The sequence below is a fragment of the Sciurus carolinensis genome, chromosome 2 (assembly GCF_902686445.1).
Source record: "Sciurus carolinensis chromosome 2, mSciCar1.2, whole genome shotgun sequence".
In the NCBI taxonomy this organism is placed as follows: domain Eukaryota; kingdom Metazoa; phylum Chordata; class Mammalia; order Rodentia; family Sciuridae; genus Sciurus; species Sciurus carolinensis.
The window spans coordinates 110604996-110630813 of record NC_062214.1 but is presented as its reverse complement, the minus strand read 5'-3'; the positions used below and the strand labels follow the sequence as shown (position 1 = coordinate 110630813).

The 25818-nt window shown below is 44.9% G+C and overlaps 1 protein-coding gene and 1 pseudogene across 1 annotated transcript in view; one reads left to right on the top strand and one right to left on the bottom strand.

Annotated features, from left to right (window-relative positions):
- Positions 1–845: 845 nt before the first annotated feature.
- The window catches only part of Ehd4 (EH domain containing 4), an 88693-nt gene continuing 63720 nt past the window's right edge, over positions 846–25818 (bottom strand). The window contains exons 4-6 of the mRNA XM_047540446.1: positions 19865–20277; positions 8387–8551; positions 846–2765 (exon numbers count right to left, since the gene is read on the bottom strand). Coding sequence (XP_047396402.1) covers positions 2229–2765; positions 8387–8551; positions 19865–20277 — 1115 coding nt within the window. The 3' untranslated portion in view covers positions 846–2228. The remainder of the gene's footprint in view (positions 2766–8386; positions 8552–19864; positions 20278–25818) is intronic.
- Positions 16663–17812, top strand: LOC124977130 (polyadenylate-binding protein-interacting protein 1-like; annotated as a pseudogene).

The following is a 25818-nucleotide window of genomic DNA, read 5'->3' as shown; positions in this document are numbered from 1 at the left end:
TCTACATACCCACTAAATCAAGACTGCGGAGGTGTGTGTTATGTGACAGCATTCACTGTGTAGAAAATAGGGCTTCAAGATTCATAGGTTTTCTTTGGAATCAGGAAGAACATCAGACAGTTTTAGCATTCCAGAGAACTCTGTGCCAGTCCTGGGTTCCAGTGAACTTTTTAGGATGAATGGCTTCATGTTGTAAGAGAATATTATGAAAAGTGGCTAAGTGATTTTTCTCTTCTTTCTCAAGAATGTCCCAGATGCCAGCAGGGGAGGGACTAAAGTGTGATCCTCTCCCACCCTGCTTTGAAAAGTTTCCAGAAACCTCCTATACACCTTTTTCCTGTCTCTGTATAGATACAACCCGGCTCAATCTACATATGTGCACATTGACAAATTTAAAAAATACATACTCATGTGATATATGTATGTGCATGTATTTGTTTATACACAACTGAGCAGAGTTAAAGAAACAAGGCAATTCTGAATGGAAAGTCAACTCTCCCTGGCATCTCCAGGCCTCTGGACAAACCAACTCTCTTCTCAGTCTGCCTCCTGGTGGCCGCCACCTCTTGCACACTTGGGTGGTCCTCTCCTTCACAGAACTATCTGCTCATATTACAGTACTGGAATCATAAATTTTTTCTTCTATTAATATAAAAATGCTCATTCAGACTAAAATATTATGTAATACTTCTCTTATAACTAAATTATTTAGAAAGCAAGCTGGGGTGGGTGGGGGGAGTGTGAGGGCTCGCATCTGAACAGATGCTTCCCCAGAATCAGTATTTTCTCTAAAATCTGCAGTTCTGATCCTGATGTAACCAGAGGCAGGTGACAGGAAAAAAAAAAAAAAAAAAAAAAAAAAATGAAGTTTTTGGAAGGCTCATTGGGACTTCTTCGACTTCATTCATTTCTGTTGTTGGCAGGGCCCATGCCATGTGGCCATGACTATTTTGTGATTCTTATTAACATAAATAATGGTGAAAGTCACCTGTCTCCTCATGCTGTGGCCAACAGAGTAGGCAGGGTGGCAGTGGGAACTGACCACCTCCATCTGACCCATGCATCTGAGTGAGGGGCTGGAGATGGTCACCCAAGGACTTGGGAAGACCCGAGAGCCAATGGGAAGGTAAGTGGCCCAATTCTGCCTCAAGACAGGCGTTCACAATGCAACCACATGGCCTTTGAGAAAAGGTTTTATATGAAAGATTTCTGTATAAAGACTTTTTATCCTGTAAGAAAAACATAGGTGGGCACAATAAAAATGCCTATTTTTCTACAAAAATAGTGTCCAACCCCAATAGATAGATCTCTTCTCCCCTAAGACCTTTAGGAATATTCAATGGATGAGGCTCACACTAAACAAAAAAAAGGGGAGTCAGCTCTTTTCCTTACTGTAGATTAAGTCTGATGAACAGACTTTGTTACAACCTATTAGGCAAACTGGTGAGAAAAACTAATCTGCAGACATCAACATGACCTGAAATGCAAATCAGAGGCCTTGCCAGGGGTTAATAGAGGTTGTGAGCTCCAAATTCCTAACCAAACAGCTTTTTTGGGAGCACCCGGAAGAAGGCCTGGCAGGGGTGGTCAGTGGATGCTGGGACATGTGCCCTGCTGGCCTGGCTGCCTGCTCTGCTGGGGCCTGCAGGAGATGGGGGGCTCACAAAGACATGGAGCGTCCTCCTTCAAGTTTGGGCATCAGTCTTCTCTTTGGTAGATATCTGGAGAAAGCAGAAATTCTCTGCTCTATTTTTTCTCCATTCTAAATATAACAGGAAACACAATAAAATAAACGAGATCATCTTTGCTGCCTCCTGGTGCTCTCTGAAGGACAGATAGGTGCTGCTGCCTCTGAACAGCCCAGTGCAGCTCCTGAGACACAGCGGCTCCAGGCAACGCCCCAGCTCACTTTCCCGGGCTCCTGGGAGCCCACCAAGCCCTCTCCACATTTCTCCAGGCTTCTGAATACTTGGGATAATTTCCCCTCTCAAACTTTCAATCTCATTATCCATCCCCCCAATATTTTAATAGAAACTCAGGGAACTTTAGAGGTGAAGGACCTCATCCAGTGTCGAGTATCTGCCCTCTCCTTCCTACAGATGGGGAAACTGAGGCATGGAGAGGGCAGCCTTGCTCAAGGTCATGCAGAGAGTCAGTGGAAGAGCAGGTCTCAGGCCCAGGTCCGGGATTCCCACCCTACACTGCCCACCCCATTCTGCGACCTGCCCTCAGTCGGCCTTTGGCAGGGACTTCCTGTGAGAGGGGGGCACGAGGTGGGGTGGCAGGCTGTTGGGCAGCTCGTAGCCGTCGAGCTTGATCTTGATAAGATGCTTGGCCAGCGCGAACTCCTCTTCGTCCAACATGCCGTCGCAGTCACAGTCAGCCAACTTCCAGATCTTGCCCAGGACGCTGTTGGGCAGCTTGGAGGTCACCATCTCCTTCTTGGCATTGACGCCTGATATCTTGCCATTGATGGGTGACAGGGTGTAGAAGAGCTCATCATAGATGGGCTTGTCTTTGGCCACCACCCACTCCTCCTCGTCGGCCCCCTCCTTGGCCCCCTCCCCGTAGCCCTGGTTGAAGGGGCCCTCAGTGGTGCCATCAAAGGCACCACCCTGCACCAGCTGCGTGGGCATGCTCATCTCCTCCTGGCTGATGAGGCTCATCAGGGACGAGATCTTGTTGCTCAGCATGTTATCCACAGCCTCGATCAGCTTGGGCTTCAGTGAGTGGAATTTGGTGAAGTCATAGTTCTCAAGCTGTTCCTGCAGAAGGAGAAAGCACAGACTTGGTGACATGCTCAGGAAGAAACAGGCAGGGGACAGCTGGAGAGAGATGAATTCTCCTTTAAAGAAGACATCCCTCCATGCCCTGTGCTATTCCAGAACCCCCCCTTCAGTGGGTGTCCCCATGTCCAAACTCAGCAGACATAGGAGTGGCTTTTGGAACAAACTGCAGAGATGCAGTGTGGCTTTTTCTATAGTATTTGAGCTCTCCATTGGCTCCAGGAGTGAAGCAGCTCCCCAGGACTTTGAGAAAATCCTCTTTTACCCTGCAACCCCTATTTTTGGTGGTACTGGGATTGAACCCAGGGATGCTCTGCCACTGGGCTACATTCCCAACTCTTTTAACTTTTTATTTTGAGATAAGATCTCACTAACTTGCTGGGGCTGGCCTCGAACTTGTGATCCTCATGCTTTAGTCTTGCAAGTAGCTGGGATTATAGGTGTGTGCCACCATGCTCAGTCCAGCAATTTTCTATCTCACACATACGATTTAACTGAAATCATACCACACTGGTATGATAATAACCTGTGTTTTAAAGAAACAGCATGTCATATCTTTCTATGATATTAATTTTTACACACACTTATTCTTTTTCACTAACTTGCTGGGGTTGGCCTCGAACTTGTGATCCTCATGCTTTAGTCTTGCAAGTAGCTGGGATTATAGGTGTGTGCCACCATGCTCAGTCCAGCAATTTTCTATCTCACACATACGATTTAACTGAAATCATACCACACTGGTATGATAATACCTGTGTTTTAAAGAAACAGCATGTCATATCTTTCTATGATATTAATTTTTACACACACTTATTCTTTTTCTTTCTTTTCTTTTTAAATTTTTTGGTACTGGGGATTGAACCCAGTGGTGCTTTACCACTGAGCCATATCCCCAGTCAGTTTTATTTATTCTTTATCTTTATTTTGTTAAGTGGCTGAGGCTGGTCTTGAACTTGTGATCCTTTTGGCTCAGACTCTTGAGTTGCTGGAATTACAGTCATGCACCACCATGCCTGGCTTCACCTTCTTTTTTTTGTGTACCAGGGATGGAACCCAGAGGCGCTTAACCATTGAGCCATATCCCCAGCCCTTTTTCAGACAGGGTCTTGCTAAACTGCTTAGGACCTCGCTAAATTGCTGGGGCTGGCTTTGAACTTGCAATCCTCCTGCTTAACCTCCTGAGTCGCTGGGATTATAGGCATGAGCCACTGTGCCCGGCAACCTTATTCTTAATGGCTACACAATATTGAACTGTCTAGCAGGGCTATTCTTCATTTACCCTGTCCCCTGTGGTTGGATGTGAAGGTTGTTTGCAAAGGAGAATATAAATCACGGTCTTTACAGTGAGTGGCAGGGCAGGAATTGTATGCTGACATTTGGAAGGGGAGCCCTAAGTTTTAGGCCATGCAGGAGGTAGAGATGAAAGCAGAACAGCTTAGCAGCCTCTAGAGAAGAGCCTCCCCACAGCTCTCAGGCAGCAAATGCTGTGCCACCAAACCCCCTGCTGTACTGTGCTGAAACCCAGGTGTGGCCTGCATTCTGCCCTGAGCAGTGGGTGGTGCAGCCCTGCTTTCTAAAAGCAATTCTGGTTCCCATGTCCTTCACCCTTACTGGCAGATTCTAGTCATCAGCATGTCACCCCCAACCTCAGCAACAAATAATGCTGCCAGTACTTTGGATTCCTGCTGCCAACATCTCAGTCAGCCCAGGAGGAGGAGCAAGCATCCTACACAAAAATCCCAGTGCTGCAGGGGTAAACAAGTCTGGATTCCCCCGGGTGCAAGAACACCTACCAGTGCCTGAGCTCTGAGCACACAGAGCCCTTCTGTCTGGTAAGTGGACGTGTGAGGGCGATGAGCACCCAAACTGTCCACCAGCCTGCAGGGATGTGGATTCTGATGACAGATGTCTGGAACACTGGTAAGGGGACATGGTCACATATTTGCAGGGGTGGCCAGGAAGTAGCAGCTATTCATCCCTGCAATCCCCACAGGCCTGACCAGGGATTGTGGGGTACAAGTTAAACCATCATCACCCCTGTCCTCCACCAAGATGGGTCCAAAACAGAAGTCTTTTTTATTGGGACATGCTGAGGACACAGTCAACAATTGTGTCCACCACACCCAGGGCCCTGGAATTACTTCTTTGGAAGAGACAAAGGTCAGTTCCCAGCCCAGTCTCTACCTGGTTATCCCTTGACCACTCTTTGTCAGCATTAATACAGGGAGGGTGGGAGCAGAAGGGGGATGGCTCTGCTGCCCCCTGTTGTTGGAACACCATCAAAGACAACTGAGTCAACAGTAAAGACGGTTTTTCTAGTGCTCTTCTCATTTTGCAATATTCATAAATCTGTGCTGTAGGTCAGGTTCCCTCTGGAAAAGGTATGGGGCAGGCAACCACACAAGGTCATAGAGCCGGTCCTAACATCAGGGGAGAGTCTTTAAAACACACGTTTGGCTCACAGTAACACCCGAGTCTCCTGGACCAGCCTATCCCTGAGAGGAAGGGAGAATAGAGGCTTAGAGCTGACTTTGGCATTTGGTGAATGCCTATTTTGTATAGGATGTTAGGTTCTCAGCAGACCTGGGGACAGGAGGTGCTCACCCACAGTCATGGCCACTCAAACTTTCTAACTGACAGTAACTAGCTTGAAGCACTGAGTGACAGTGCTTCCAAAAGGTTCCAGACCCGTCTCATTCCTTGGGATTCTCTGATGGGACTGGGTGGTGGGATCAGGACTCAGCTGGCTTCCCAAGGAGGAATCTTCCTCTAGGTTCTTGGACTTTGCTCTAAAAATCCATGCTCTGATAAGTGAAAATCAAGACTGGGTCAGGATCCAAAGAACCCACTTCCCTAGAACCTGCCATGCTATGGTATTACAGCAAGAAATGCATATTCCAACAATGGGCTTTGCTGCCAAAAGCTTTGCTGCCCGCCACAGTCTCAATGGTGAAGACTAAATTATTTTATGTATGTATGTATTTATTTTTCAGTACTGGGGATTAAATCCATGGCTTTGCACATACTAGGCAGACTCTCAACAATTGAAAAAGGTAGTCCTTTTTAAATTTTGAGACAGGGTCTCACTAAGTTGCCCACGCTGGTCTCAAACTTGCACTCCTCTTGCCTCAGCTTCCCGAGTAGCTGGGATTATAGGTGTGCACCACTGTGCCAGGCTGAAGATTAAACTAGTTTTACCCCCATTTGTTCATTGATTTTATTCTAGGGGCCTATAACAGTGCTTGGCCACAGTAGGCTTAACTGCTACTTCTTGGATGAATGAATAAATGATTGAAAAGGGCACCTGTCAGGTTGGGGTTCCTTGATCCCAGTCCTAGGGCACTCAGGTGCCCAAGGAAGGTGCTAAGGCACTATGTGGGGCTGGACACACAGGCTCTCAACTCACCCCCATACTCCCATGTTCTCCAGGTGAATGGGCATGGCTACTCCCAAGGTCAAGGTTTCCTCATTTTTTTTTTTTCCCTAGAGTTTATCCTCTTGCTTCAGCTCTGGGAGGCCTGGGTGTCCTCTCATCTCACCATGCCTAGGCCAACTGTGTCCTGAGTAGCTCCTATGGCCTAGAATCTACTCCTTTGTTGTAGGGTACACCTAGGGGCTGCAGGAAAGGCTCCAGAGGGGTTCACTGGAGCCTCAGTGTCTCAGGAACAGCTTCTTTGGGTGGTGGGGTATTGTGGCAACCTCATCAGGCTAATGAGTGACAGTGACAGCGTGCCTGTGAGCCCATGGCACATACTGGGTACTTCTTTATAACTTATTTATGTCAAGACACCAAGTTCCCTTCCAAACTGAAGTTCCCTTCTGAAGCACCCAAGAAAACTGCTGTCCTGCAGTTTGGTCATGGGGAGGGGGCATAACCCAAGTGGGTGGTGAGAGGGGAACTCTCCGGGAGATTGCTCCAACAGTCAGGACAGTTCTCAAATTAGCCATTTTGTGATCAGAGGAAACCCAATTCATGCCTTGAGTGCAGGAATATCTATTTCTTTCTTTTTTTTTAAAGATTTTTAAAAATTGTTGATGGACCTTTATTTTACTTATTTATGTGGTGCTGAGAATCGAACCCAGTGTCCTCACACATGCCAGGCAAGCGCTTGCTCTACCACTAAGCCACAACTCCAGCCCAGAAATACCTATTTCATTGCTGGTAGGAAAAAGATGTTTCTGTATTTATTATAAAATAAACAGTCTGATTATATTTGAACAGATCATATGTTTGGAGCACTCATCTGAACCCAGGTTCAGACAGTGAGTATGAACCCCGCCCAGTGTAAGTGTGTGAATTATTAAAGCTTATGTTGGATTGAAGCTTCTGTTCCTGCCGCCTGCTGACTCCTGCCTCTGTTGTCCACTGTCCCCTCTCTCTGCCTCTCCTCTTCTCCCCTCCTGAGTCCACCCAACCTTCAACCACACTCTTATTTCTTTCCTGTCACTTTTTGTGACTGTAGACAGATGTACCTGCTGGTCTCAGGACATAGCCAGTATGCAGGTGGCCTCTGACCTATGTTGTATTTTTTGAAACTCTGAGCCAAAATTTGAAAGTCAGGTGATTTTACATACAAATCCAAATTTTCATTGTCTTAAATCATGTAGACTTGTATTCCCACATGGCAATGGCCGTGGGCTGGACAGCATGTCCCTGTGGGGAAGGTACTCACTCCCCCACCATGCTCCTGGCAAGTTCCTGCTGTACTTGCAGAACTGTTTTCTTCCTTGTACAGACAGCCTCTCAGAAGCCACACTCTGTCAGCGGTGGAGAGGGCAACATGAGTCCTTTGTTGGCCCTCTTTACTTGGGCACAAGGCCAGATGGTGGCTGCAGGCACCTGAGCCTGTGTCAACTGCTTTACAGAGAGAACTAAGACCCCCGTGCAGACAGAAATTACCCTGGGCAAGAATGTGGCCAGTCTGGCTCTGTAAGGACTGTCAGCACCAAAGCCAGAAGGGGTGGCCCTGCATGGGAGGACATGCTTATCAAATGTCACCATGGGGCAGTGGATACACTGGTTGGGCAGCAGAATGCAGCCCCCATTCCAGTTTAGTGGGGGCTGCCCAGACATAACTCAAGAGAGGCTCTGAAGTCAGGCCAAAGGCTGCCCAATGCCAGTCTCATTATAAAACCTTTGCTGGTTCAGCTAAGTCCAACTATGTCTGCTGAGCCCCGCAGCCCTGAAGCTGCCTGAGCATATAATCCCACAGTGCCAGCAGGGCATGAGGAGGCTAAGGTGACCTTCAGGGCTACTCCTAGCCATAATTTCCTGAAAGTTCTGGGATTCTGAAAAAACAGGTATCACCTCAACATCAAAATTACCTCCTTGACCACAGTCTAAGAGCCTCATCTGTTTTTTCATGTGAGCTTCACTGACCTTTAGGTAAGGGTCCACTTCTGTGTAAATGCTCTAGAAGGCAGGCAATTTCTGCTTTATTCACAGGAGACTATCATTGTGGATTACCATAAGGAGGATGAATTTGTTACATTTTCCTTGGTCCTAAACGATGAGACCCTCATATGTCCTCAGCAGGCAGCTGGACAATATGGTACTGCGTCTCCACTCCTCCCATGACACTGTAGTGGGCTCACGGTACCTGCATTGCCTTGACCTCAGGGAAGTCCCCCGCAGATATCTGGTATTCCCGCTGCAGCTGAATGTAGATTTCGGGTAGCCTGCTGATGAGTTCTCGCTTCTTGTTTTCCTTTCCAAATACATTTGGCATCTCCTTCTTCAGGTAGCTGATGATGTAGGCATGTACCTAAAAGGGGATATGTAGTGAGGATGTGCCATTCAGAACTGCTCCTGAGAAGGGACAAACAAGACTGCATCTTACATGCATCAATAGTGCATAAGGTACCTACAGAGCCACGGTCCTCAGGCACAGGAGGGTGAGAGGCCTGGGCGGCAGGGCTGTCTAAGGGTATAAGAAGACAGGTTCGGAGCTCTGGAGAGCTGCTCTGGATGACAGGTTTGAGTAGAGGTGGGGCCAGAGCCACAGGAGTAGATGAGACCACCCAGGGAAAGTGAGCAGACAGAACCCCACCAAGCCAGGTAGAGGGAGAGGAACCAGAAAGAGTGGGAGGCAAAATATGATAAGAGCTATGGGATGAGAGATCAAGGGAAGTTGGGCCTTGAAAAACAGGTAGGATGTGTGGGGGAGGGGAGGGGTGAGTCAGCCCAGGTAGGGAGAAGGGGTGGAACAAGGTGTGGAGGTAACAAGCTGTGGCACAGCGTATTTGGGGCAGTGTCACCTATGTACATGGTTTGGAAAGTGGAGGTATGGGCTACATCTAGACTGTTCTGTGGGTGTCAGGAGCCAGTGGAATTTAGAAGGAGGCTCTGCTAACCCAATGATTGTGCTAATGATAGTTCTGGAGGACTGGACAAGCCAGAATAATGCTGTGAGCCACCTGCTTCCAAGCTGGGCTAGTGAGGCTTGGCTGGGGATGGGGTGCAGCCAGGTGGCATTACATGGAGGGATGTCTCTTGGGAGTCTGTCCTAAATACATCTCCCTAAAGGACTTGGGGGGAATTTTGGGGCTGCAGTTCAGTGCCTGAGTGGCAATTCCAGTGTCTCCCTAGAGAACGAGCAGGGTGGGTGGACAAGAGTCAAGTTCTGATAATTTCTCGCAGAAGACCTGCGAGAGAGTTTCATGTGGAGCCTGGGAGCATCTGGAAACCAAACTGGAAACAAATGGCAGTGATTGACCTATACTGAGTTCAGTAAGCAATGAGATGAGAATGCCCACAATATCCCCAGGGACAGTTTAGATGCTGAGATCTATATAGGTGGCACTAAAGTCATTTCTGCACAAGACCAGCTGCCTGGGACCAGGCCAGATAGCAGAAGCTTCCTCGGGGGAGAAACCTCAGGAGTATGAGGGAGACTCTCCAGAAACTCTGATGGGGGTGGTGGTGGTGGTAACTTGCTCTGGGCTGCCACTGAGGGGGAGGGAATCCTGCTGGGAGGGCCGTTTGCTTTGTCACACCCTCCATTTCCATTCCTCCACTGACTTCCAACTTCAGAACAGCAAGCCATGCTCATAACAAAAGCTTTCTTTATAGAGCTTGAATTCTACAGAGCAATTTACAAGTCAAGTAAATAACTAAAATAAGAAAGGATGAAAAACAGAGCAGAGATTACAAAAGAAAATGACTACGTAAACTCTGGAAAATCCTATTAAAACAAAAACAGACTTCACTCTATAATCTTGTGGAAGAATGAAAATTAAATAAAGGAAATAAGTGGACACATTCCATAGCTCAGTTGAGGGTCTCCACTGTGTATGGGTGCAAAGCTGGCAAGGGCAAAAACATTTTGCTAAGATTTGAACACTGAGGAAAGCACATAATGCAAACATGGGCGTGCAAGACCACACAAAGCTAACCTACCTCTCCTTCTGTAGGAAGATCAATTTAATAAGCACTCACTGTGGCTGTTGATTAGGGTATAGGTTTGGAGTGGTGATTCTAAACCTTCCTATCACTAGCAAACTTCAATAGTATTTATATTTGTAGTATTATTTATCTATTTAATATTTATAGTATTTAATATTCATATGAAATAAACATTAATTAATATTACAAATATTAATTAAATAAGTAACTACTTAATATTAAATGCTTATTTTATATTTATAGTATTTATAAGGTTCTTAGAAACTAGAGAAACCCAAAGTTTAAGAATCCTTTATGTAGAATTCTGGGCTTTAACTGCATTTCTGAAGATATGCCAAATAAGGGGTAGACCAGCTAGGCCAGCAATCTCCATACCCTGGATAGAGAATGACTGGCTCAGGGTGGATGGGGCTGGGGGAGCCCAAAATGACTTGTGGGGGCTGCCACACTCCACTGGGGAGAACCAGCTGTCTTTGCATCTTGTCCTTGGTTGGACCCTCCTGAAATCTCTGGACAGGGCCTGTAGATACATTTCTCTTCTGGGCTTAGGACTGCCCTGCTCTAGAGCCAGCTCCAATGGTGGCAGGAGCCCCATAGCTGCTTGGCCTCCCATCCACAAGGGTTTCTGACAAACTCCACCTCCCCAGAGATTAGGCCTGAGGCAGCCACCAGGGCTCTGAAGGGGTCCCCATGATCCCTTGGTACCTATTCTGTTCTGCAATCTCTCTCTCACTCTCTATCCAGCCCCTGGTCCCTGGTATGGCCACCCTGGTCCTGAACACTGCCTGGCTCCCAGGGCCTGGTTATGTGAACTCAGGTGAAATGTACCTGTCACGCCTCTCTACCCACTGACTACTGGTGCCTTAAACCTCATGGCATTTACTGACTGATAACCCATACTACTGGACAATGGATTGCCCTTGGACATTAGGCCTCCCATGCCCTGACATACCTTGGGGCAGATCTTGTGTCAGGTTTTAATTTCTTCCTTTTCCTCCTGCCTGGTACTACCTGTCATGACTCTTGGGTCATGTGCTCATGCTGCTCAGTTCCAATTCACATTTCTAGGAAGTCTCCTGGCATGCTGCCTCTGTGTACCTGCCTCTCTCTGCATTCCCTGGGCTACCCGAAGATAATAACCCAGGGTCAGATTCCATGCATGGGCCCCAAACTTAAGAAGTTCCTTAAGCTACATGGTCAATTATAATTGAGAATCATAGAGTACTGAATCTGGAATAAACCCTCTATGTCCAATTTAAGTCCTAGTTCCAGAAAATCCACGAGTTCTTCAGGGTCACATAGTTAGTTGGAAGATGTAGATTTGACACTGGCAACCAACTGCCTCATTCCTGTCCTTATAGAATTAATTACTTTCTGTGGAGTTAAAAATCTTACTGAAGTGGCTGAATCTGGAATTTAAAATGAACCATATCCTATAGAATGACACTTTGGAAAATTGATGTGGGTTTGATTTCTGATAGTTCCTGATTCACTGGGAAGCTTTAGAGAGGCCATTTACTCTACCTTTGTCCACATCCCAAGAAACAGATATGACCTTAGAAACACCACACAGGAATGTGAGTAAGACTGCAATCTTGTGACAGGAGGCAAGCTGTCATTTTCCCTTTTCTTTCCCCTTCCATTTTTTCTCCTCTCCCCTCCCCTCCTTTCCCCTCTTTCTTTCACAGTTGTGGGGATTGCAACCTGGGATGCTCTGCCACTGAGCCATATCCCAAGCCCTTTTTATTTTTTTATTTTGAGACAGGGTCTCATTAAGTTGCAGAGGTTGGCTTTGAACTTGTGACCCTCCTGCTTCAGACTCCCAAGTCACTGGAATTATAGGTATATGCCATTGTATCCAGCCTGTCTGTCCTTTTCTGAAGATGCTTGGTAAACACGAGGGACAAGTTCAATGGCTCAAATCCAGTCAACTTCAAATGCTCACTCCTGCCCTTCTATGTCTATCTCTTCAGAACATGCTGGACCAAGGGCCAGACCTAGCACAAGATTGCAGTCTTACTCACATTCCTGTGTGGTGTTCCTAATGTCTGTTTTTAATGTCTAGACATATCTGTTTTTTGGGGTATGTACAAAGGTAGAGTAAATGGCTTCTCTAAAGCTTCCCAGTGAATCAGGGATCATCAGAAATCAAACCCCACAGCAGTTTTCCAACTGTCATTCTATAGGACATAGTTCATTTTGAATTCCATATTTTGACGAAGTAGGAATAGCCAGAAACCTGCTATTCTTTATAACGAGAGAAAACTAATAGAGAAGAAGGAAAACAGAAGAGTGCTCAGAAAGCAGAGAGGGAGAGGGAGAGAGAGAGAAGCAGTGTTGGAAGACCAGGCTCAGGCCCTGCCAATGCTGCCACCTGCTGGACATCTTGAGGGGAGCATCTAATCCCCACCACGGTTGGCTAATCCATTCACATGTTGAAAAAGACATTCACCGCAGAGTTAATATGAAAATAAAAGCTTATGTATTTGAATACTAGAAAGAGGAGTATAACTGTTACTTGTTATTAATATTGGCCAAAGGCCAATGGCTGGAGGGATGGTAGTGCCAGAGAAGACTCCTGGCTATTTAGTTCTTACTGAATAATTAATATTTGAATAGCAATATGATGAATTTGGGTTCTAACTGTTTAATTCACAAGTGAATGACACTGACCTCTAGGGGTTTATAAACAGTCTTATCTTGTTCAATTCATCCTTTTTCTTATATAAAATTAAGCTCCAATTTTTTTTTAAGCTCCAAGTCTTCTAATGGTTATAACCAAAAGTAAATCAAATGGATCAAAATAATAATTTTTCTCTAGGCTAGTAACTCAGCTAGTGGAAACTGATGTCTTCCCCTTTAAATCTATGTGAGTTCATATATAGTTCACATACACTTTGACAGGAATCTCATTAAATGTGTCCAGTGATTGTGTGTGTGTGTGTGTGTGTGTGTGTGTGTGTGTGTGTGTTTCCAAGACTGAAAAGCGCCTGCTCAGAAGAGGTGCTGGCTGGATCCACCTGGGCTTGGAGGGCAACACCAGGCAGGCAGCAAGTGCAGGAAGCTACCAGTGCTTTGGTGGAATGGACACCTCCACGGGATGTGGATCATGGGCAGTGATTTCAGGGGAGGCAGGTTGGGAAAGTAGGATTAACTGTGCCACATCATCTGCACATTTAACACAGCTTGGTAGAGACTGTGTTTTTTTGTAAGTCTAGTTGGAAACTTGTGCAGAGCATTAGAAGCTGGCAGTTTGGTTCATTTTAAAAGTGGGTTTATGACATAAAAAATTTAGTTAAGTGCTGGGGAGTGAAACTGGTCAAATTATATTGTATATTGTGCATTGTGTGTATGTATGAATATGTAAGAACAAATTCCATCAGTATGTACAACTATGATGCGCCAATAAAAAAATGTGTGTGTGGGGAAGAAGAAATAACAACAAAAAAAATTCAGTTAATAAGGCTGGGGATGTGGCTTAATGGTACAAGGCTTGCCAAGCCATGCATGAGGCCTTGGGAGTTCAGAAACCAACACTGAAAAAAAAAAATCAGCTAATAAGCCAGAGACTCAAAGGTGAACCCATGGGATAATAAGAATGTGAAGAGTATAAGATTGGGCCAGGAGCAGTGGTGCACACCTGTAATCCCAGAGACTCAGGTGGCTGAGGCAGGGGGATCCCAATACGAGGCCAGTCTCAGCAACTTAGCAAGGCCCTAAGGAATTTAGTGAAACCCTATCTCAAAATAAAAAATAAAAAGGGCTGGAGATGTGGCTCAGTGGTTAAGCACCCCTGGGTTCAATCCCCAAAACAACAACAAAAAGGGTGCCAGACTGTGAGAGGCAGAGGAGAGTGGTTGATGTGTTCTTCCAGAAGCAAGGGTTTGTCATGCTGTTCAGATCAAAGCTGGCAGACAGCACATGTGATTCTGAACAGCCTTAAAGAGGACTTGAGGGGGCCCACAGAGGCATTCGAGGTCAACCTTCAAAGAGGCAGGCTTCCATAAATGGGCCTAAGCACTGATATCGACAATAGCTTGGGTTGCCGGCTGAGCTATTTTTAAGGCCCCAAGGTGGAGGAGAGTTCAAGTGCTCGTCATCACCCACTGTAAAATCCATTCTCACACACATTAGCCTGGATCCATCTCACCAACTACAAAATGCCTAACTTCTTCACAGAAGGAATCTGATAGCACAAACAGGAAAGTCAGGCTCTGCACATTACATGTGACTTAAGAGGAAAATACATTTTTGAAGGCAAAACTCAGTTCCACAGAACTATAGTGAACCCTGAAAATCAATGAGCTTTCTTTTTCTTTCTTATTCTTACTGGTTTCTTCCTCAAATGCTGCCCTATTTTTTCCTGAGCAAAGATCTTCAAATGGGTGGGAACCTTTCCTACTTGGGCAATGTGTTTATAAAGTGTAGGGTCTGACAATGAACTTGCCTTGCTTTTTACTTTCGTTCATTTCTTCCATAAAGACAATAGTTTGTGATTTTCATGAACCTAATTTCTTTGTTTACTTTAATTAGAGTGGAATAAAGCTAAATTATATTTTCTAAACCCTTGCTTGGGCATTCCCAAAATAGCTTCCCCTGACAAACCATGCAGTGCACTTTGGCATCTGAGAGAACAAGCTGTCTTTCAAGCAGGCTGCCTACTGACACTGCAAGATGTGATCTCTGAGACACACCAAAACCCACCGTGAAGGTTTCTCCTTCCTCAGAACAGAGTTGTGAAAAATACAAACACAAAAGACAGAACAATCTTTACATTTCAGAGATATCTGGTAAGAGTATCTGGTTTTCATCCTATTAAAATGTCATCTTTATGATATTTTGAGCTTGATTTAAAAAGGATACAATTGCTTTCTCTGGCTTATGGCTTCTGCTTAATTACAGTGTTCTATAAATAGACATTCTATGAGCCAGTTCAAATTTTAGGGGATATCTGAAAACTTATCCTTTGCATGTTTTCCAAAACGTCAGTTGAAGTTGAGCACAGTTGCACACACCTGTGATCCCAAGGTACTCAGGAGGCTGATGAGGCAGGAGGATTTCAAGGCCAGTTTGGGCAATTCAATGAGACCCCTGTCTCATCTTTAAAAAATAAAAAATAAAAAGGTATGTAGTTCAGTGGTAGAGTGCTCCTGGGTTGAAGCCCCAGAACCAGTGGAAACCCCAAAACATAGAATGAATAATTAACACAGAGAACAAGGATATAGCAAGATGTCGTCTACTCTGGATTTCGAGGAGTGCTTTCTGGACCAAGCAGTCTGACTGCCTAGGCTTGGAATCTATGTTTTGCAGTTCATTGGTTGGGAAGCTCAGGGAAGTTGCTTCACCTTTCTGAGTATCAGGCCTTCATCTTGTCCTTCAAAAAATCAAACAAAGATCACTGATGGAGGCCTTGGGATGCAGTTCAGTGGGGCAGCACCTGTCTAACGTGTGAGGCCCTGGGTTCCATTCCCAGCAATGCAAAATCAAACAAACAAAAACAACCCTCAAACTGCAGACAGCATGAAGTTCTCACTTCACTCTCAGAAGTTAGTGACTTAGGTCATTGTGCTCAGTTCTGCTTCTTGTTCAGCCGAGGCTGCTTCCTGTCCCCGCTGCTCAGCATGGTACTGCCCCATGAGCAACTGGCACTGAGAAGCTCAGGCTGGAAGTATTCGTGCTCCACACATTTTCCTTTGTGAAAAGGAACAAGCCAGATACTATTCTTAGGAAGGAAAAAAAAAAAAAAAAAAAAGCAAGCTTTTTTCCTATAAGTAAGCTCAGCAAGTTTGACCGTCTACCCACCCCCACCATCTGCACAAGGGTTTTCATTATTCACAGTGTCTGAATACAGAGTGGCCTTCTGTGCCTCTCTAAACCTAGGCCATGCTGGCCTGCTCAAAGGATCAATGCTCGAGGATGGCAGGGAAGCTCTATGGATTATGGTGTTTGGCACTTGCAGCTAGTTGTTTGCTCCTTAGTTATTTATATTGTTGAAAACAGCTACATCTTGAGTCACCTTCAACAATGAGGCCTTCAGCAATGACTGGCAAATTTAAAATGTCTGTGGACATTTAAAAATAGTTTCAAAAAACCTTGAAATTTTCAAAGGCTATGACATGAGTTGCGAGTTTTAGTTATAAAATAATGTGTGCTCTTACATACCCCGAAGGTTAATTCCAGCTGCACTGACTGGAGAAGAGAAATACCATACGCCAAGGGGTCACTGAATGGGCAAAACCAGACTTCCTGCCACCAAGCTATAGGCCCAGGACAAGGGCAAGGGTGAAATTGTTTCAGAGAGCTACTGATAAGTAGATTTACAAATGAGTTAGCACAACTGCACTGCGGGACTGGAACAAAGTGGCTTGTACTTCTGGAGAGGAAGCGGCTTGCACCCGAAGAAAGGTAAAGAAAGGTGACTCAGGCACTTCTCTTCTGAGAACCATCAAGTGGTCAGCCTGCCTGGAACAAAGGAGGCCCTGGAAAGCTCCACCTAGTTCACAGGATACAATCTCCAGCAGAACTCGGAGTCAGCAATGGCTAAACCCCTGGTGGCTGTGGCTCCTGTGTTAATGTCTAAACAGCAAATGCCCCTAAATTTTACCAATCAGGTTATTCTTCTAATTACACAGAAACCTATGAGGATGGTTATGAGGATTATCCCACTCTTATCAGAATATGTTCAGGATTTTTTTGGAATCATCTCACAGAGTCACCTGGCAGTTTTGAAACTGAAATTGAACAATTTGGGGAGACCCTGAATGGCTGGGTTACAACACATGATGCTTTGCAAGAACTTGTGCAACTCATCTACCAACAGACTATGTCTATCCCAAATTTCTCTTATATGGGAACTCACCTATGTAATTATGGGTCCCATCATCTGACAATAAGCCCACAGAATGGCAACTTCTGCCATTTGCTACATTAAAGACATTGGGTGGAATATGAAGTTAAAGATCAAGCTGCAGAAGGAGATGAAATGACTTGAAAATGATTTCATGCATTTGTATTCTTTCTGGGATAACTTAACTTGGAGATTAAGGGAACAAATGGACAGGTTACAAGAAGGAAAATCCCTAGGTTGGTCTGCGGGAACTATTGAATTCCCCCTCTTCTGTAATCCTATGGATGACAATTTAATTTGTGCAGTAAAATTACTGAAGTTGACAGGGTCAGTTTTGGAAGATGCCTGGAAGGAAAAAGGAAAAGACTGATATGGAAGAAATTATTCAGAGAATTGAAAATATTGTCCTAGATGCAAGCTGCAACAGAGAGGTAAAATAGATGGTCTTGAAACTTGTGGCACTCCAGTCAAATAACTGGGGTAGAGTCCATGCAACTTCAACGTACAGAGAAGCAATATCTGAAAATGATCCAAACTACTTTATGAATGAACCAACATTTTACACATCTGATGATGTCCCTTTCACCGTAGCTGATCCAGATTACCAAGAGAAATACCAAAAATTACTTGAAAGAGAGGACTTGTTTCCAGATTATGAAGAAAATGGAACAGATTTATTAGGGGGTGGTGATCTATATTTGGATGATATTGATGATGAGACTGAAGAAGTTTATGAGAAGTTGTTTGGAATTAGAGCATGAGCGAAAACAGTAAAGTTAAATTTCAGCATATCAGTTTTATAAAACAATTTAGGTATGGTGATTTAGCAGAACTCAGGAAAGCAAGAAAATGTGTGACACTTATACCACATTAAGGATGTTGAGTCACGTTACTAATGTATGCAACTTTAATTTTGTTTAACACTGTCTGCCAAAATACTTATTCCCTATAACTTAAAATGTGTATATGAAAAAAAGAGTTTATTTTGTATAGTTAATTGATTTTGAAAAAAGGAATGGTGACTCACAGGAACACCATGTGCCCTCTAGGTAGCTGAGCAACACAGGAGGAATGCATGCTCATGCACTGGGACATGAGATGAGTAGAGAGAAAAGTTGGAGACTGAGGTCCTGTTATGGAGCAGTGATAGCCAGGGACACATCTCTTTTGACATAGGACAGATGCTACCGTGTGTGCACATTGGCATAATGATGTCTACTGTGGAGCAATGAGAAGTCAGAGGCTTGGGGCCCCTCAGTGAAGCCCACCCTTCCCCTGCTGGATGGGTGCTTAGTCACCCTCCTCAGAGCGCCCATGGTAAGCGTCCATGCTCCCATCAGCACACTGTTCTTCATTCTGTAACAAGTGGGACCTGAGCCTCCCTCCTCTGCCAGACGAGGTTCCTTTGCCCTGGCTCAGGGGGGCTGAGTTGGTGTTGACTGAATGAGGCAAAGTGGTGGTGGACTCCAGAAGACTGACCTGCTGTACCTGAGGCCAGGCCAGACCAGATGGTGAAGCAGGAGGAATTTGGGAGCGGACATGGGTGTTTTGCTGCTGGAAGACCAAGAGAAGGGTGCTTGGTCTCTTGACCAATCACCAGTGGAGCCTGTGGACTGCTGTGAGCTGCAGTGATGGGGCCCAAAGCAGAAGGCTGTACTGACAGCCAGGAGGCTGATTGGCTGATTTTCAATCCTGGCTTTGTCACTAACGGATTAGGTGATCCTGGAGAAATAACTTATCCTACCTTCTCCTTGTAAAATTAGGGAATCAGCATAAATCTCTGGATCACAAACTTTTCTGATCATCAGAATCCCCTGAGAAGTTCATTCTCTCTCTTCTCTTTCTCTCTTCATTCTCTCTCTCTCTCTCTCTCTCTCACACACATACACACACACACATTGCACACATATGTTCACACAGGGACATGACATATGTGCACATACATATATGTGCACCCCTGTGTCAGAAGCTCTGGGTTAGGACTTGGGAATTTCCCTTGGTTAAAGATCCTGGGAGCTTTTGAGGATTGGCCAGGTTTACCCTCTGCTGGGGATAGACTCTAGAGGTTCTTCCAGTATTAAAGAGAATGATTTCATGAAATGTACACATATTTTCAAAAGATTCATTTTTTCCCCTAAACTTTCTCTTGGAGGAGTGACATGTTTTCTCTCTTGAGACGGGACAGATTGACTCTGTTGCTTGAGAGGGGTCAGCACTTTGCACTCACCCCACTGGACACACTCCAGAATGGGGACAGGTATGATCTCAAACCAGCAACACTCTCCAGGTTAGGCTGAGCCAACTTCTTCCTTGGGCTCCTCTAGGTCCAGGCAGTGACATTGGGTTCTAGCCTTAGGAGTATGGAAACTAGTGGTGGCGTCTAAGCACTCTATTGTATCTATCAATGACACCTCCCTTAGGTTCATCTGGTGATGTTCCCATCATCCTAAGAACATAATGGTTTCCACGTAGTGAGTGCATTCATTGGTCTACCTGTGTGCCAGTTGCTATGCTGACTGCTTTGTCACACCAATGAACTGTCACACTGAATCTTCATTAGCATCCTGTGATGTGCTCTTGGCTCTAGTTTGCAGCTTAGAAAAACAGGTTCAGAAAGTCTAAGTCATTTGCCCAAGATCACAGATCCAGAAGCTGGAATCTAAACAGGGCTCCCTGATCTTGAGACTATTTCCTTAGCTTATCCCTCAGTCCATCCCTTACAGCTTCTGGAATGGAGCCTTCCCTCCCTCCGATTTCCTTTGTAGAAGCAAGAGCAGCACATTCCCAGCCCAAGATACAGACCTGGGCATCTACCTCCTGGCTTACCTTGGCCAGCCGTGCTCGCTTGATGAGGTCGTTGAGTTTGCGCACTGCTGCCTTCTGGGGAAGGCTCTGGATGTCTCTGAAGAGGTCCTGTGCCTCAGCCTCAAAGAGCCGACGGTTGTCTGTGTTCTGCAGAGGCTGTGCCCAGAAGGAGCCAATATAGACGCGCAGCACCTCGGGTGTATTGATGACCTTGCCTAGGGACCACATAAGGGCCCCATAGACCCGCATCAGCTGCTGTGTGTCCACTTGGTCAGCCTTGTTAAGCACCACACGGATCTTGTCATCCTGGCCCCGGAAGGCCTTGATGGCCTCTGAGAACTCATCTGAGATGTCCAGTTTGTGAGCATCAAAGAGGAGAATGATCCTATCAACCCGCTCAGCAAACCACTGTAGGACCTGGCAGAAGTCGTACCCTGGGTGGAGAGAAGGACAAGTCAATACCCCTGATAGCTCAGGGGGACAGGGTTATAGTGCAGTTCAGGAATCCCCTTGGGTTCCAGTAGCTGCCAGGGAGAAAACCCCCTCTTCAAGATGGAAGCAGCAGAGGCTTCATGACTTGTAAGTCATGAACTCATTTGATGAGACCCTTCTGGGCTGGCTACATCTGGTTAAGTTTGGTGATCTGAGGAGCCCTTCCTGGGCTCTTGGTCACTTTAATCAAGCATTGCATGCCAAGATTGTCATTTGGTCCTCATGATTCTCTGATTTCACCTAGGATATTCCTTTTGATCAATGGCAAAACTGATCAACAGACCTATAAAACCACAGGCCATGGGTCAAAACTCTTAATTTTGCATATTTCACTTTTCTGAAAGCACTAGAGATGGAAAAGGAAGAGACCCTGGAGGTTGCTTGGAGTCCCACGGGGCATCCAGCAAGCACGGGAGAGGAGGAATCACCTTCTCTTAACCCAAGTTTGTACAGGGTCAAGGAGGTCAAAGGTTGACCTGGGCAAAGTTGTTACTGGTATTTATCAGGTGTATTATTTATAGCTTAAGTGTGTTACAAATATTTTAAAAAGTTATGGCTCACAGCCATCCTGTGAAATGGTCCCTTGCCAATTTCTTTTTTAAAATGGTCAGACCCACAACAAATCCCATTGAGCCCGCTTTGGCCACCTACCAATATGCTCCAAATCAAGCAGCTAAATAAACACTCTTCAGCAGCCTTAGGTCAAGGCTGTCAGGCATTTCCCTAGGGAGGCAGGTTCCCACACGGAGCAAACAAGGAGGCTTGTCCTCCAGGATTTATTTTAATCTCAGGCTGATTAGCTGTAGAACCAGCATCTCAATTTAGCCCAGCTCAGGCTGAGAGGTCACCTTTCCTGATTCCTCTTCACAGGTCCCTCCTCTTTCCTTTCCATTTTGAAAACTTTTGAACATATATCAAAGTCTGAAGAATAAAATAATTAAAGCTGGTGGACCTACAATGCAATTTTGACATCCTTCCCTGTTTACTTTAGATACTTTGAATCTAGTTTATTCAGATAACAATATATCATATGATGGCAAGAATGAACTGGATCTTCACTTGTCAATACAGGTAAATGTCCAAAACAACAACAACAAAACCAAACCCACCTAAAACAAACAAAACAATGTTGAGTTAAAAAAATCACTTTCAAAGGAATGAACACAGCATAAAATTCATGTAAAATGTTGAAATACTAAGCCATACTCAGCAACTGATGAGTATGTACTATGGCACAAATCCAAAAACCTTGAATATTAACTTAGGATACTGGTTGGCACTGGGCAGGGAGGGCGTGTGGGCTCTAAGGCATCTAAATGAGGAAGTATCTAGAGAAGAATGGTCTAATTAGGGAAAATAAAGGGGTTCATGAACTGAAGTTTCCATGCATTTGAAGAACAGGTGCAAGAGGAGCAATTACACAAGCAAACTAGAGTCAGATATGTTTTTAATAATAACAAAAAGTCAGAAATGCTGCAGCCCCCTGTGACCTTTCTTCCCTTCCTCCTAGAGGAACCCACTGCCCTGGCATGGTGCTTAAGCCGCCAGGCACATTGGAGACTTTCAGTTCTCGCTTTTCACTTCTCTATTCTGTCTTCCTGGGTACTACACTCTGATGCCTTGGGGAGGAGGAAGACAAAGGTAGTGCCCAGAATATGGTCAGAGTTTATTCTCATCTCCTTCAGCCACCAGTTCAGGTCAGGGGACAATCAAAGACTTATGGAACAGGTCACCCAGTGGTATGTAAAGATTAGGAGTCGAGATCTGTTCCTGCAAGGTCAAACTGCCTCCCAAGGTAATAGTGAGTGCTACTGTCACATGAGATTTACTTATACACTAGAGAGCCTCAGATCACAGTGGCAGATCCTTAGCAGGATCTTGCTGTTCCCTGGGTACCAGGAAGATGCCCAGAACCTACGCACAGAAGGACCTGCATGGGGGTTTGCTTTTCCAATAGAGATGATTAACACATCTGTCTGACCAGACCATTCTCTCACTTGGTCTCCCTGTGACCAGAATCAGATATTTGAAGGTTCAGAAACAGATATAAGAAACTGTTGCAATTATGGTGCACACTGAGTGGTTCTGAGTTATTTTTTTCTGAACACCTTCCTGTTTTGGGGCAGTATCCCTCGTGGGCCACAGAAGCTGACGGTGTGGCAGACAGTCCTTTGCCCCATTCCTCAGCAGGATGAGACACAGGCAAGTGACTCAGAATTAGACATTCATCTCTTTCCCCAAGAAGTGTGTGTTGGGGGGGAGTTTGAGGGAATGATGCAAACACACAGGGAGAATCAGCATTTCCTGATGGTGGGGGTGGTAGTAGGGATGGCTGAACTGAGGGTCCAAAGATAGTGGTTTCCTAAGCTTTTTTCTGAGCCTAATTCTTCTACCTTCCCATTAATTCTGTGAATGACCTGATCTTTCAAAAGTTCCTCTTCTGTTTAAATTAGCCAGAATCAGCTTTTTTGATTTGCTACCAAGAACCACAACTGGTAAGCCATTTCTCCCACATTTTAATATTTCTGAGTGTCTCTTACTATCAGTGCCAAAGCAAACTTGCCACCCGAGGCAGAGAAGATGAATTGCAGCTGTCACCTCCAGCGCTGAGGCCATGCAGCTGTGCAGCCCCATATTCCTTCCTCCCACGCTGCCTTGGTTGAGTGCTTGACTGTGATACAATACATATTAAACTTTAACTTAAATTTGAGTTCTGAACAGTTAATCTAAATGTCTTTCAGAAAGGATTTCAGGCTGGGGATGTAGCTCACTGGTGCAACACTTATCTAGCATTTCTGAGGCTCTGGGTTTGAAACCAGTACACCAAGGGAAAAAGAAAAAAAAAAAAAATCCTTTCCAGTGCCACAGTGAAATCAGAAGTTATTTGGAACAGAATTGCCAGGTACAAGTTTATCATAAGTGAAACCATTACTTGTCTCAGGAGCAATGGCCACATGTCTCCATTTTCTTGTTTTAAAGCAACAATGAGAACTAAGAAGTACAGGTAGGCAGAGCTGTGCTTTGTTCTGCCATTGAGCAGGTATAAAAGGACTGCTTGTCACATATCAGGTAACACAATCAAAGGAGAGGTCGCCAGATATCTCAAAAGAGAGCAGAGGATTCTCAAAGTCAGGAGGTGTTGGTCTGCTCATCCCCCCCACCCCCAGACATACACAATTACAATTACTTTTGTTACTTTACCATTTTAATAATTCTTGAGGATCTAGTTCAGGGGCATCAAACACACTCCCACTGCTATGCAATCTTCACCACCCTTCATGGCAGCTCTCCTTCATCTTCCTCCACTGGAACCCTCAACCCATTCAACAGTAACATCCCATTCACCCCTCTCCCCAGCCCAGGCGACACCATTCTCCTTTCTGAGTCCATGAATCTGACTACTCTGGGAGCCTCACATAAGTGGAATCATAGAGCATTTGTCCCTTTGTGATGGGCTTATTTCACTTAGCATGATGTCCTCAAGCATCATCCATGTTGTGGCATGTGTCAGAATTTCCTTCCTTTTTAAGGCTGAAAATAGTTCTGCCCAATTCCTTTTTTTTTTCTTTTTTCTTTTCTTTCTTTTTTTTTTTTTTGTGGTGCTCCCCAGCACCACAAACCCAGGGCCTTGTGCTTACAAGGTAAGCACTTTACCAACTAAGCTATATTCCCAGCCCCTTTTCATATTTTTTAATTGGTGCATTATTAGTTGTATATAATGGTGGGATATGTGGTTACATATTCATATAAGCACACATGTAACAATATTATTTGGCCACTATCATTCCTCAGGTCTGCTCAATTCTCTTAGCATGAAGGACTCTGGCACCAAATGCCTATCTACCAAAGCAATCCTGACCTAACTTTAGTAATATGTTAGTCTGACCAGAGGGCCCTGAGATGATGATTCTCTAAGTTTGGTCTTGCATTAGAGTCAAATAAGGGGTTTGCTAAAATTTAGACTTCCAGGCTCCTCCCCAGAACCACAGAACCAGAATCCCTAGGGCTGGGCTTAGTGACCTGTACGGTTCAGTTCCCCAAGATGGCAATGTGTGATAAAGATGGAGGACAACTGCCTAGACTGAACCAAGGCTTGGGATGCACAGAGATGGTGATGTTCTTGTTGGCTAACAAAATAAACATGTTTAAAGTAGTTTTCTTTAAACTTTCTATAAAGTTACCAGCAGATGTTAAGATAAGTGCATCTCTGAATGGAGGAAACAATTTAAAAATGCTTATTGAAGACGGATTTTAAAAATCACAAAAACTCCCCTGCCTTTGCTGGTGCTGGGTCTTGACCTGGCAAAACTTCCCCTGGAGATCAGAACCTAGAAATCTAGTCCTGATCCTATTCATTCTTCAAAACACTTGGGTTAATCTCAAATCACATACTCCTTGACTTTAAGCCCCATATTCTTATCTGTAGAGTTAGTTGTTGAGCGACTACATGAGACTATGCTTTCAACAGACTCAATACAGTGTTAAGACTTATAAACATTCAGTAAATAAGCTATTGCTATTACTCCCTGACACACACCCCAGAAGTGGACCCAGTGGTTCCCTTTTTTGAGTTCTCAGAGCCCTTTGCTTATGGCTTCTATTGCACCACTTCATAGTGTATTAAAATCAGATGGACTTTCTGGTCTCTCTCATTAGATAATAAATTCTTCAGCCACAGGGACTGTCTTCCTCATGATCATTCAACAAAGTGGTGGGCAGTGGCAGTGTTGGCTTTGGATCTAATGCACCTAGGATCTAATCTGGGATCCATTACTAACTCCTTCTGTGACCTGGGGCAAGTTACTTAACCTTTCTGTGCTTCATTTTCTCATCAGTGAAAAGGTGCTAATAATAGTATCTACAAGCCTCAAGGGGCTACAGTGTTAATAAATGTGAGGCATTTAGAATTGTCTGAGAACCTCGAAAGATATCTGAAATGTGATCTACTGGCCTTTAAAAAAAAAAAAAAAGTCAACTTTTTATCCAGTGTCTGAGGCACAGTGAGGATGTGGTAAATGTCTGTGGAAGGACTTGTGGCTCGAGAGAAGTATCCTCTGCAGCCAGGGAAAAACAATGAACTGGTGGTAAAGGCATCCATGCAATGATGCTTTAGCCAAGAAAGATAATCTGCTCGGGAAGTAGATAATAGAAGTTATCAAATGAACAAAAATCCTCTCATATTTTAAAACTATAGCAGTGTACTCCATAAGGGCCTAGGGGCATTTCCTTTTTTTGCTTGTGAGATGGATGGAATTCTGTGTCAGTTGGTCTTGAAGATCCTGGGTTGCTCCTAAATAAATCTATGATTCTAATCCCAGATGCCACCTGGCTTAGGGGAGTCCAGTGCATACCATGCTGGCTGGGGTAACTTGGGGGCACACTTCTGTACCCGGGAGAATGAAAATAAGGGATCTTTCCCAAGGTTCTGTTATAGAGAGCAGGCAGGTTCTTAAGAACACTAGAGGTCAGCCACACTGAACTAA